Source organism: Myotis lucifugus, unplaced genomic scaffold (assembly GCF_000147115.1).
Source record: "Myotis lucifugus unplaced genomic scaffold, Myoluc2.0 scaffold_243, whole genome shotgun sequence".
NCBI classification, from domain to species: domain Eukaryota; kingdom Metazoa; phylum Chordata; class Mammalia; order Chiroptera; family Vespertilionidae; genus Myotis; species Myotis lucifugus.
In genome coordinates this window covers 1754551-1766439 of record NW_005871291.1, presented here as the reverse complement: position 1 = coordinate 1766439, position 11889 = coordinate 1754551, and the positions used below count along the sequence as shown (strand labels likewise).

The window sequence follows — 11889 nt, the reverse complement described above, 5'->3', positions numbered from 1 at the left end:
TAAAATAAACAGACCTCAAGGGAGTCGTCAGGGCCTTGGTGCAATGTAGGGGAGCGACTCTAGAGCGGGATCGAGTTTTTTTTTTCTCGCTCCAGGCTCAGGGAAAAGTGCACTTTTTTGTTGCACACTAGAAAATTCTGAGTCCAACTAACACCAGGTTTTACCCCGTATCTGGCCCTTCTTCCACCTGATGCCTTTCCTTTGGGAGTTTTCAGAAGTTTAAACATAACTTCCCCACAACACCGGGGTGAAGAAAAATAATCAGAACCTTTAGGGCTTTTTCTCCTTCTAGTCTTCAATACTTCCTTTTCCAGGGCTGGTATATGTGGGGTTTTTTTATGTATTAACTCAATCATCATGACAGCCTTGTAAGATAGGATCATGTAATTGTACCCACTTTATAGATAGGGAATCTGAGGCAAGTTCAGAGAGATAGTAAGGGGCAGAGCAGGATTCAAACCCAGGAAGCCTGGCTCCAGAGTGCTCTATTGTAACTCAAAATACCTTTTAATACTAATTATTCCTTACTGTGTTTACAAACTGCATTGTCTGATGTTATTTTATTTGACTTTTCAAGGCTCTGGGAAGGAAGCAGGGTGATCATCCTTCCTCGTGAAAAAGGTGAAGCTCAGAGAGGATGACAGAGTTTCCCAGAGCCACACACCTAGGACACGGGGCATCCTAGGACTCGGGAACCCAGGCCACAGACACCAAACCTCCTGCGATTTTCACTGAGGTTTCTCTAGCTGTTCTTTGTGATAAAAAAAGAAAGAAATTTCCTCAGGACCCGAATGCTTATTTGTTTGGCCATTTTAAGGAAAAAATGTTTCTCGCTGAAGAGGAGATATTTACTAGCAGCACGTGGGCATGAGATACTTACATGTAACCCTTAAATTTGTTGAGGCGGTTGTTGGGTTTCTCACACACGATGGTGTTGTGGAAGTGTTCTGGTTTGAACTGGGCCTCCTGTGAGAGAGAGGATGTCACAAGATTATTAAGAGGGATCTACTTTTCATAGATCATCGGGGCGCTAATTGCTGCAAATAAGGTAATCCCTGCTTTGTCGCAATGTGATAGTTGTCATGTATTAGAAGACAAAGTTAAATCCTCATGAAAGAGGAGAACCTAGATGCAAATAAAATTTGGATTGACAGCAGAGAAAAGGGAGTGAATTTACGGCTGAAAGCTCCAAGGTACAGCCAGCTGTTCAAAGGGGCAAATTGATTAGAAGAAATGATAGCATTTTCTGGCTTCGTCCATTGGATCTGTGGGGACACCAGCAGACCGTCTGGTGTTACTTGCACAGCACACTGTCCTGGTGAACATTCTTGGAGCCAAGTACTTGAAACACTTCCTTGACTCTCTACTTTTTCTCTTTCATTAGGTATTTTATTGTATAATCTTTTCTGGTCCAATGGGGGTGGGGATACAACTAGTGGTGGGGAAATCTTGCTTTCTAATTCTAGGACTACTACTATGTTCAACTCCCGAGCCTCAGTTTCCCCATGTGTAGAATGGGAGTGCCACCCCCCTTGTCCATCTCATTTGTGCCCCATGAGACAGAATCCATGTGGGAGAGGAGTGAGAGGTGCAGCGTGCTAAGCAAATGGAAGAAATGCTAGGGGCGGGACTGGAAACGGTTGCTTGGGTAGAGCTTTTAGCACAGGGAGCGAATTTATGGCTGAAAGCTCCAAGGTATAGCTGTTCAAAGGGGCAAATTGATTAGAAGAAATGATAGCATTTTCTGGCTTCGTGTAAATATACTGTCCATTGGATCTGTGGAGGCACCAGCATAAATAAACTCTCCAGTCACTTGAAATAAATTACCCATCCAGGAGTTTCTAAAAATATGGCCCTTTTCCCTCCAGGTATCGATTCTTTCAGGGACAAACACTTGCCGAGTTCTGAGATGATGACAAATCATGCTGTAATTTGTCAGCTGCTTTCGTGCCCTGATTAAGCTGTGTGCTTCACTCTGATCCATCCACTCGGCTCGCTGCTGGCTTTCTGAGTCCAAACACAGTTCAGGGAGGAGTGGCCTCGGAGTCTGAGAGCTAAAGATCTTGCTGCAGCGAGTCCCCGATGTCTGTTTAATGGGACCTGGTGGATCCCTGGTAATGGCCAAGTTTCCCTTTCTTGTCCCAGTGACCTTCCTCTTAAAGTACCCCTTGCTTTGCTTTGCTTCTGGGCATTGGCCTTGGGTCCTCTGTCTGACTCCCTCTCCTCTTGGAGAAGTGACCTTGCCCTTTCTAACCACCAGTCCCCTGGGCCACCTTCCTTCCCTCCCCAAGATGGGCTGTGGAGAGGAGTGAGTGGGCCCTGCTGCATCCAAAGACAACCCCTCAGGCCCTGCTGCCTTTGAAGCATTTGCCGAAACTCACTCCTGGGAGCTGTGAGGAGAGACCAAGGACAGGAGGGCATCGCCACGCCTTCCAACCCTGCCAGGCCCTTAATTGAATCAGGAGTTTGGATTCCCTTTTGATTCCCTGCCTCACAGCTTCTCTTAGCTTGTGGATGAAGCTCACCTAAGCAACTTCTCTTCCCACCAAGCCTTCTACCGAAGGCACTGACCCTGGTGGAAGTCTCACTAACAGCAAAATGGCCAGGAAAAGACAAACTCTTCCCAGAAAGAAAAGTGCATGTCTCTGCATTCTCCAGGCCAAGCCTACCTACCCTGAGCACATAGTATGTTCCAGGAACCTGCCATTAAGTCCTCACAGTAGTCTTAAGAGGTTTTGACAGATGTGCAAATGGAGACTGAACTAAAGCCATTGCTTTACAGTTGGTAAGTGGCAGAGACAGGATTGCAATGGATATGATTGGAATCCAAAGCCAACCGTGATCATACGCACTATCATCATCATCATCATCATCATCATCATCATAATCATCATCATATTTATTCCTCTTCCTTCTGTTAGTGTGATAACCATTGCTCTAGCATCTATTGGATGCTTATTTTGTGTCAAGAACCAACTATGTATTTTATACATGCTATTTCCTTTAATTCCCTAAAAAGGATCTAACTAGTCTCACTCATTCGTTCATGCATTCAAGCTTTATTGAATGCTATCTGAACCAGAGTGAGGGAGAATCAGAGAGAAGAGGTGATTGACACAAATCAGTTATTGCAGCTGTAACACCACTCAAAGTTCCCAGTTCAACTCATGTATCAATATCGGTATCTATGAAAGTAGAGGAAAATCAGCCAAGGCCAAGGGTCAGTGTGTAATGACTCCCCAGGTGAACGCACTCCTCACTGACCTATGGCCCAGAAACAGCCAGCTGCCTCCTCCCAGCCCCACTGGGAAGGCCACAGGGAAGCAAACAGCCTGAAATATATTCCAGTATCTGGAACAGGCCATTTCACTTGCACTAGTCTTAACTGTTACTTTTCTAGGCTGAGTTTCCACTGTTCTTCACAGTTGAATTTCAAGTTGGTCTATACATATAATTGCATAAAGGCAAGAACTCTCTTTTGAAATACTTTGTAGTTTTCTGGTGATCACTGTCCACTCTACTCCTCTTTCATGAAGAACCATTTAACTTCCTTATGGGGAACTATCTCCCCTCCATGGTTTCACAATTTCAATGGGAATTAAGTCAAGATGCCCTGCCCCCTCGACTCTCCCACTGTGGGACTTTGACTTGAGTGGAATGACTCAAGGAGGAAAAAACAATTGAGACCATTAAGTAATTGCTGCTACCCATCTCTCCCACTGCACTGTTTCCTGGTTCTTGTTTTTGAGCCCGAGTCTTCAGCTTTGATTCTGTGAGCTATATTGTGTGCTTCTTCCCGTCCATCCCATCCCCCCCCAAATTTTTTGCAATAATTCTGTTTTGCTTAGTTAACTCATTTCTGTTGCTTGCAGACCGAGAATCCTAACCAACACAGTGGCCTACTCAGTTGCATGGGCATATCTGGGCTTTTAAAAGATAATGATGTTTATTAATTTGGTAACGTTACAGTTCAGAAAATGCTGCCTCTTATTTATTTGACCTTATTTGATCTTCACAACTCTCTCGTGACATGTTCAGGACAGGTTATTCTGTTTTATTGGAGATAAAATGAAACGTTGATTACTCTCAAGTAATTTACCCAAGGTCTCACAGCTCATGAGCACAGAGGTTTGTCTGGTTCTAAAATGTGCACTGTTCTTTGCTTGATTTAACTAATTAATGCTGTTTGCCAACAGAGCAAACCCTCTTGGCTCTTTTCATGATTTCTTTGCAAGTTTTCCATATTGATAATTCTCTTAAACTTTCATAGCCAAGCTCAAGAGTTACACCTCTTAAGGATCCTCTGTTTACCACATACCATTGCAATCTCTCCTTCCTTTGAACCTAGACAATTCTTAAATATCTATGCCACTCACTTTAAATTTATCTTATACTTTTAAGTGTCAAGTACCAAGCTGTTTCTATAAGCCAATTGGTAGATTAAGTATGGCAAATGGTCCACAGATTCCCATATGCACCCACATGTCATCTGTAGACCGAGTAAAAATAAGTCTCACTTATATATGGTTTTCCAATTTCTACAGGAATTCCTGAAATCAATAAATTATAAATCCATGTTAAGAAGTCATCAAATTCATGGTAACTCTTTGTTATTATTTTCTTAAATAAAGGACTCTGAAAGGACAACTACTTTCAGGGAGGAGAGCTTGGAGGGGTGGGTTAAGACTTCCAAAAATTTTTGATAGACACAGGGATTTAAATTTAAAGAAAAATGGAGCCCTAGCCCTAAGGTCTTAGAGGACAGAAAGTATATCTTAGAGCACTTTGAAAGCCCTCCACAGCCATTAGGAAATATTCAAGGATGGTGCTGTTAATTGAAAAAAAGAGAAATTAGCTCAACCCTTTCTTTAAACGCAGAATGCATTTATTTACAGAGTTGTTACTATGACCTGAGATGGGTATGAAAAAGAAGAGTTGAACCAGGGATCACCAAGCTTTTGTGCAGCTCTGAGAGTCTGTTACCCATACAATCCTCAGGCTAGAACCACCCCTACCACCCCACCACCCCCACACCACACAGGGGTTAGGGTGGCAAAGCAGCAATGGTAACTCATTTGTAGTGCATGCCTGTGGACTCTGCAGGGACCAGGGTTACAGGGTACACAATCTCCACCAACCCTGGCAGCTATTAGAAGGAGGTACACTGCAACCTTGAAAGAATGCTATTTAAAGTTTTTTTTTTGCATACTAGTTTGGATAAATTGTAGAAGCAAATGTTCTTCATGCCCCAGCTGCTGAGCCCGTTAACAGAGGTTTCCTTCCTGGCATACAAATTAACCTGCTGATTTCTGAGAATCCTCTCTGAAAACTAATGACAGCTACCAGCACTTGATAACCTTCTTGCTTCCGGGTGGGGTAGAAGTCCTTTTCAAGATCAGCCACCATAGGCTGACTGGCAGCTACTGTCCCCTCTGATCTGGATGAGGAAATGGTCTGCATATTCAATGACTCTGGGTCCCTCCTACAAAAGCACACAGATTGGTCTGGAGGGCTCTGCCTTATAGTCCATGTGCCCTTTTCTCAAGTGGACAAATGTTGACTAAATGTAATCTTGAAATCTTTCCTTTAAAAATTATTTATTTTATTAATATTTTAAAAAATATATTTTTATTGATTTCAGAGAGGGAGGGAGAGGGAGAGATAGAAACATCAATGATGAGAGAGAGCCACTGATAGGCTGCCTCCTGCACTCCCCACACTGGGAATGGAGCCCACAACCCGGGCACATGCCTTAACCGGGAATTGAATCATGATCTCCTGGTTCATAGGTCGACACTCAACCACTGAGCCATATCAGCTGGCCTTGAAATCTTTCTTTTTAAATTGACTTAAAATTATATTAGTTTTAGGTGTCAACATAAGAGTACTGAGGTCATGGCAAAAGAAGTCAGGAGTCAATTTGAAGAAGTTCCCACTGAGTGGGACAATCAACAAAGGTAATAACTGCACTAATTTGACATCCACCAATATTATTAAATCCACAAGCTCATACGGATAATAAAAAGGAAAAAACCTCATCAGTCACCTCTGGAGGATGCTAGGGAGTCAACTCATCTAACATTGACATAAACATGCACAGACACAAATCTAACCAGAATCTGATTTAGGCAGGAGATCTAACTACCAATGTTAGAAATACGTCGTATGGGGAAGCATGTTAAATGGCACCACAGGGAGACAGTGCAATCAGCAAAATCAAGAATACAGGAGATTTTACAGGACAAATAACCTGGTTTACTCAGAAACAAAAACTAAGTATGCAAGAAAAAAAAAAGCAGTATAGGCAATCTATAGAGCAAGAGGTTTAATAATCTAATCTCAATATTTGCATACTGATTCAGACAAATTAAAAATATCCAACACTGACCTGAAAGTTGATATGATGGAATTATCTTTAATATTTTAGGTATGACAATGATATAATGGTACATTTAAAAAATCATATTTTTAAGAGATAGATATTGAAACATTTATGGGTGAAATGATGTGATATGGAAGATTTCCTTCAAAAACAGTTTGCAGAGAGAACAGGGAGGGAATAAAGATAAAACAGGATTGATCATGAGTTGATTATTGAAATTAGGTGGGTACCTAAAAATTATCATATTATTCTCTCTGCTTTTGTATATACTTGAACATTTCCATAATAAAAAGAAAAAAAGAAAGAAAGAAAAAAGGAACTCTGCCCAAGTTTAAATCTGAGCTCAGCCAATTGTGAAATGCAAATAACCAAAGTGCTTATCTCATAGAATTATCTCTGAGGAGTGGAAAGAGATGATAGGTATACAACACTTAGAAGAACTGTCTATGCCTATTTTTTGTGCTCAATCAAGTTATTTAGTGATACTACTTATTTTGATATATTATTATGTAGATCCTATATTAAAAGAACCCTAAACAACATGATCTCAGCTCAACATTTAAGCAGTTATCAACAGGTAGAAAGACAGTATTATTCTTAACAGAAATATGGAACAGCCTGTTAGGGGCAGGAAAGAGGATTTTCCCCTGGTTCTCAGGGCAGGTGAGGTTGAGGTGACAGGCTGCTACCTTTTGCTTTATTTAAGGTGCATCATCACTGAACTGGGATGGCCATAAATGACTCCCTACCCCACCTCAAGTCTGTCAGAAAAGTGCTCCTCTGCCTCAATACAGGGTGGGAAGAGCAGGTTTACGGTTGTTCGTATGGAAAGTAATATGATCATTAATTAATAATAGAAGAGTAAAGTTAGTGTTTCACGTACACACAACTGTAAACCACCTTTGGCCCACTCCTGTATGTTAGTCAGCACACACTTGCACTGCAGAGGGTCCAAGCTACAATGGCTGCTCCCAATTGAGCAAATGGGTTAAAAACACTAACCATCGGTGGAATGCAAGCTAATTAAAAGGGAGAGCCAAGTAAGACTCTTTAACCTGGGCAATACACAGGTAAGCACAATTAGTACAATAATCAATGATGCCGAGGCCAGTGCTTCCAAACTTTAATGTGCACATAAATCACATGGGGATTTTGTTAAATTGCAGACTCTGGTTCTGTCTGGGGTAGGGTGTGAGATTCTACATTTATCACAAACTCTCAAGTATGTTGAAGAGGCTAGTTTGCGTCTCACTTGGTGTCACAAATTCTTGGTTGGCACCAGGAAATAATCTGACACACGCTTCCATAAAAATTAGGATCCGGTGATCTGAATGACAGGTACCAATTGGTCCAAAATGGCATCACTCCTGCTAAAGCCTATGATACCAAACCTAGATTTAACACCTGACCTAATTGCTGTTGCAACAGTTCCCACTAATGCAACCTTAATCAACCAGTCTAAAATTTTCTGGTCAACATCAATGAGGTAATCTATTATGTTGGGGCCTCTCCATTAATCCCTCCCCCCCACTAAAGGAAGAGGCAATCAGCACAATAAAAACCCTCACCACTCCTTTCCCTCCAAAAGATGTCCTAGTCTAAAATTAATCCTTTTTTAAATTTTGTTAATAGCTCCCTTGCCAACCCTTCTTCCTATAAAAACTTTCCACATTTTACAACTCCTCAGAGCGCCATTTTAGTTACTAGATGGGATTCTGCCTGATTTGTGAATCCCTTAATAAAGCCAATTACACCTTCAATTTACTCAGGAATGTGTTTGATGTGAAATACTAATCGGAAGAATTCATTTCTGATTCTTTGGTTTGATAACTGCCCAATTTCTCAAAATGAATGGCACACACTCATTTCCAGATGTTAAATGCCTAGTGCCCATCTTGGAAATCCTTTTAAAGAAGAGGAATTAGGTATCAGAATGTCACCAAAGAGAAAACTGTACATTTAATTCTCTAATGATGTTCTCTTAGCATAATCCTAATTTTAGATTCCTCCCCTTTTGGCCCCTTTCCCAGCAATGGGATGTGGGGATAAATATTTCATGAAAAGTCAATAATTTTGTGAATTCAAAGATGGTTCATCACAATAAAAGTTCCAACTGAGAAAAAACTTGGCTAGGTCGAGTTGCATTCTGAAAAGAGGATTTTGAAACCAACTCTTTGGTGACCTTGAGAATGACTTGCTGTGTCATAGAAGGAAGACTCTTTTGAGAAGCTCTTTCATATTTTAGAATTTCATTTGAATTTCACTCCTCACCTGTTGTGATCATGGGAGTTCCACAGCCCAGCTTAACATTTCCCTCAAATTTGCACAGGGATGCTAAAAATTATTGTGCTGAAAAATGGTTCTGCGGTTAAATAAGTTTGGGAAGCTCAGAGTTAGGGAGTTGAACCAGCCTCTGGACTCCAATTCTTCTCAGAGTCCTTAGTATGTTAATGTATATTGGAATGCCCAAGAGGAGTCCATAGGACACAGGCTTCCCAATCAGATTTGACCATGAATCTTGCTCCTCAAGAATTATCTCTTGAGCTAAGGGTTTGGCAGATTCCACCTTGAGAAATACTGGTCTTAGGGAGCTGAAAAAAAGTTTGTCTTATTGACTTCAGATTAGCAGAATATAGTAATCTCTCATCATCTGTAAGATGGTGAAAATGGGTGTGGGTACATGTGTTGTGTGGGAGGTTTCCAGAAGTCTCAGTGGCTAGTAAAAACCCTTTGGCAAGGCGAAGGTCTCATAGACATTAGGGATTGAGAGGGAAAACATGCTAACAAAAATGATTAATACTTATTATTTAAGATATTAAATTTCCAAAAAAACTATATGTAGGTGTTCAAAATTTTCTCTGAGACAACTGATCAAATTTGCCCTTTCTGTACCTCAGCATTTTCATCTGTAAAATGGGAATAGTAATGTCCACCTCACACGGAGGTTGTAAGGACTAAAAGAGACAATGCATGGAAAAACACCAGTGTAGGGAGAAGCACAAAGATGGCACTTTTGTTCTCATTGCTGTTAGGGTTTTTTTGAAGTACTTGAGGTGCACCTTCTCTTTGTTGTACAACTTCTCAAGAAGATGGCGGTAGCCCTGCTGGCATGGTTCAGTGGTTGAGTATTGACCTATGAACCAGGAGGTCACGGTTCAATTCCTGGGCAGGACACATGCTCAGGTTGTAGGCTCAATCCCCAGTAGGGGGTGTGCAGGAAGCAGCTAATCAATGATTCTCTTATTATTGACTAGAGGCCAGGTGCAGGAATTCATGCACAGGTGGGGTCCCTCTGCCTGGCTGGCGATTGGGCCCATCTTGTCCAGTCGGGGGTGGGGGGGGTGGGGTCGGGAGGGAGGGACCATGGGAGGTTGACTGGCTGTGGGAGGTTGGCTGTGGGAGTGCACTGACCACCAGGGGGCAGCTCTGGCATTGAGTGTCTGCGTCCTGGTGGTCAGAGCATGTCATAGCTACCAGCCCGTAGTCCAGTTGTAAGTCGCTTAGGCTTTTATATATATATAGATAGATGTTTCTTTCTCTCTCAATCTCTCTCTCTCTCTCTCTCTCCCCCCCCCCTTTCCGGTCCTCTCTGAAATTAATAAAAATATATTAAAAAAAGGTGGTGACAGGTTCATATAAAGATAATTTGGGGAAACATTTTAAAAATATGCATGTCCAGACCTGGGGCATGTACATTAAAAAACACACAAATCCCTGTAATGTAACTGGGGGCAAATTCTTAAATTGTAGTCTCACCTCTTTTGCAGTAGTCCTGGAATATGTTCCTTGGAATAAAAGGTTTCTGTGGTTAAATGTTTAAAAAGATTACACACTAGTACAGTGATGGCGAACCTATGACACGCGTGTCAGAGGTGACACGCGAACTCATTCTTTTGGGTTGATTTTTCTTTGTTAAATGGCATTTAAATATATAAAATAAATATCAAAAATATAAATCTTTGTTTTACTATGGTTGCAAATATCAAAAAATTTCTATATGTGACACGGCACCAGAGTTAAGTTAAGGTTTTTCAAAATGCTGACACGCTGAGCTCAAAAGGTTCGCCATCACTGCACTAGTAGCTGCCCCAGCAGTTCCCTGGGGCTTTTTGAAGTATCTGAGAAGTCCTTCAGTGCACAATATTTGCAAACTTTTCCTTCTGAATTTATCTGACTTTGCAACATGTACGTTTATTGCAACTCTCATCAATGTCTTTGTTCAATATATTTGAGAAAAACTATATAGTACAGAGTTAAGCAGAAGAGAATTCTACCCATTTCAGAAATCTTTTTATACTAAAGACATAAGGGAGAATCAAGGTAACAAAGAGCGGCCAATTCCTCTTCCCAAGGCAGCTAAGCCTAGTTTTATTCCCACTACTTATATGTGGAAAGATTATTGAAAACTAGAGGCCCGGTGAATGAATTTGCACACGGGTGGGGTCCCTTGGCCTGGCCGGCGATCAGGGCTGATTGGGACCGGTTGGCCGGGGGGAGGGACTGTGGGATGTTGGCTGTGGGAGCGCACTGACCACCAGGGGCAGCTCCTGTGTTGAGTGTCTGCCCCCTGGTGGTCAGTGTGTCATCATAGCGACTGGTTGACCAGTGGTTCAGTCAACTTATTGTAACGCTTGCTTAGGCTTTTATATACTATATAGAATGATAAATGGGTACTTTCAAGTAAGCATCTCTGGGTAACCTCAGGGTAATAAAGGGTCAGGGAGATGAGCTACTAAAAACCTTAAGAGCTGAGACAATGGACAAACCTGGCTTTGAAATCTGGTTCCGATATTTCCCAGCTCAGTGACCTTGGGCAACTTACTTAACCTCCTATGCCTCGGTCTCATGTATATAATGGGGACAATAATAGCACCCATCCCACTGGTTTTTTTCCAGGATAAATGAGGTAATCATGCAAAGCCCTTAGTAAGGGCTTAATAAAAGCATATTATTATTACTACTCTTATTACCCATAAAGGGAAAAAGATACACTTGAGTTAAGTCAGGGAGGGAGAATCAATAATTAAAACAGAAGAGGGAATGCTAAAAAACTTCAAGCTCAAGTAAATCTTCCTCCCTTCACAAATGAATTTACCTTTTTTGTAAGTCATTACGCCCAGTACCCTGTGAGGATTCAGGGTTAGAGTTTGAGAGATGTTATTAAATTGGCTGGTCTATGGCACTGGAGTGTGAATGACCCTTTCATCTGGCTCTTCACTCCAGTCAAATCCCACACTACCTGACTAATTAATATACAAGAAACAGCTTGGGAGCTGCTGCCAAAGACAGAAAAACAAAACTGCCTGGTGAAACTCAACAACACCGACATAACTTCCCGAGAGAGAGTAAAAAGGACTCTGAATTGTGATGAGGATGTTGGGGTGAGGAAGCTGACAGGGAGATTTGTAAGCAAATACAAGTTTCACTGTTCCCAGAACTTAAACAAAAAGAAATAGAACAGAAATTCTCAAAATGCTTTGCATGTAGCTCGAGTGAGGTGGCAGTTT

The 11889-nt window shown here is 41.6% G+C and overlaps 1 protein-coding gene across 3 annotated transcripts in view; it reads right to left on the bottom strand.

Moving 5' to 3' along the window:
- The window catches only part of ATP10B (ATPase phospholipid transporting 10B (putative)), a 74681-nt gene that overhangs the window by 48692 nt on the left and 14100 nt on the right, over positions 1–11889 (bottom strand). For all 3 annotated transcript variants that reach the window (XM_014464209.2, XM_023762314.1, XM_023762313.1), the window contains exon 3: positions 881–966. In XM_014464209.2, coding sequence (XP_014319695.1) covers positions 881–966 — 86 coding nt within the window. The remainder of the gene's footprint in view (positions 1–880; positions 967–11889) is intronic.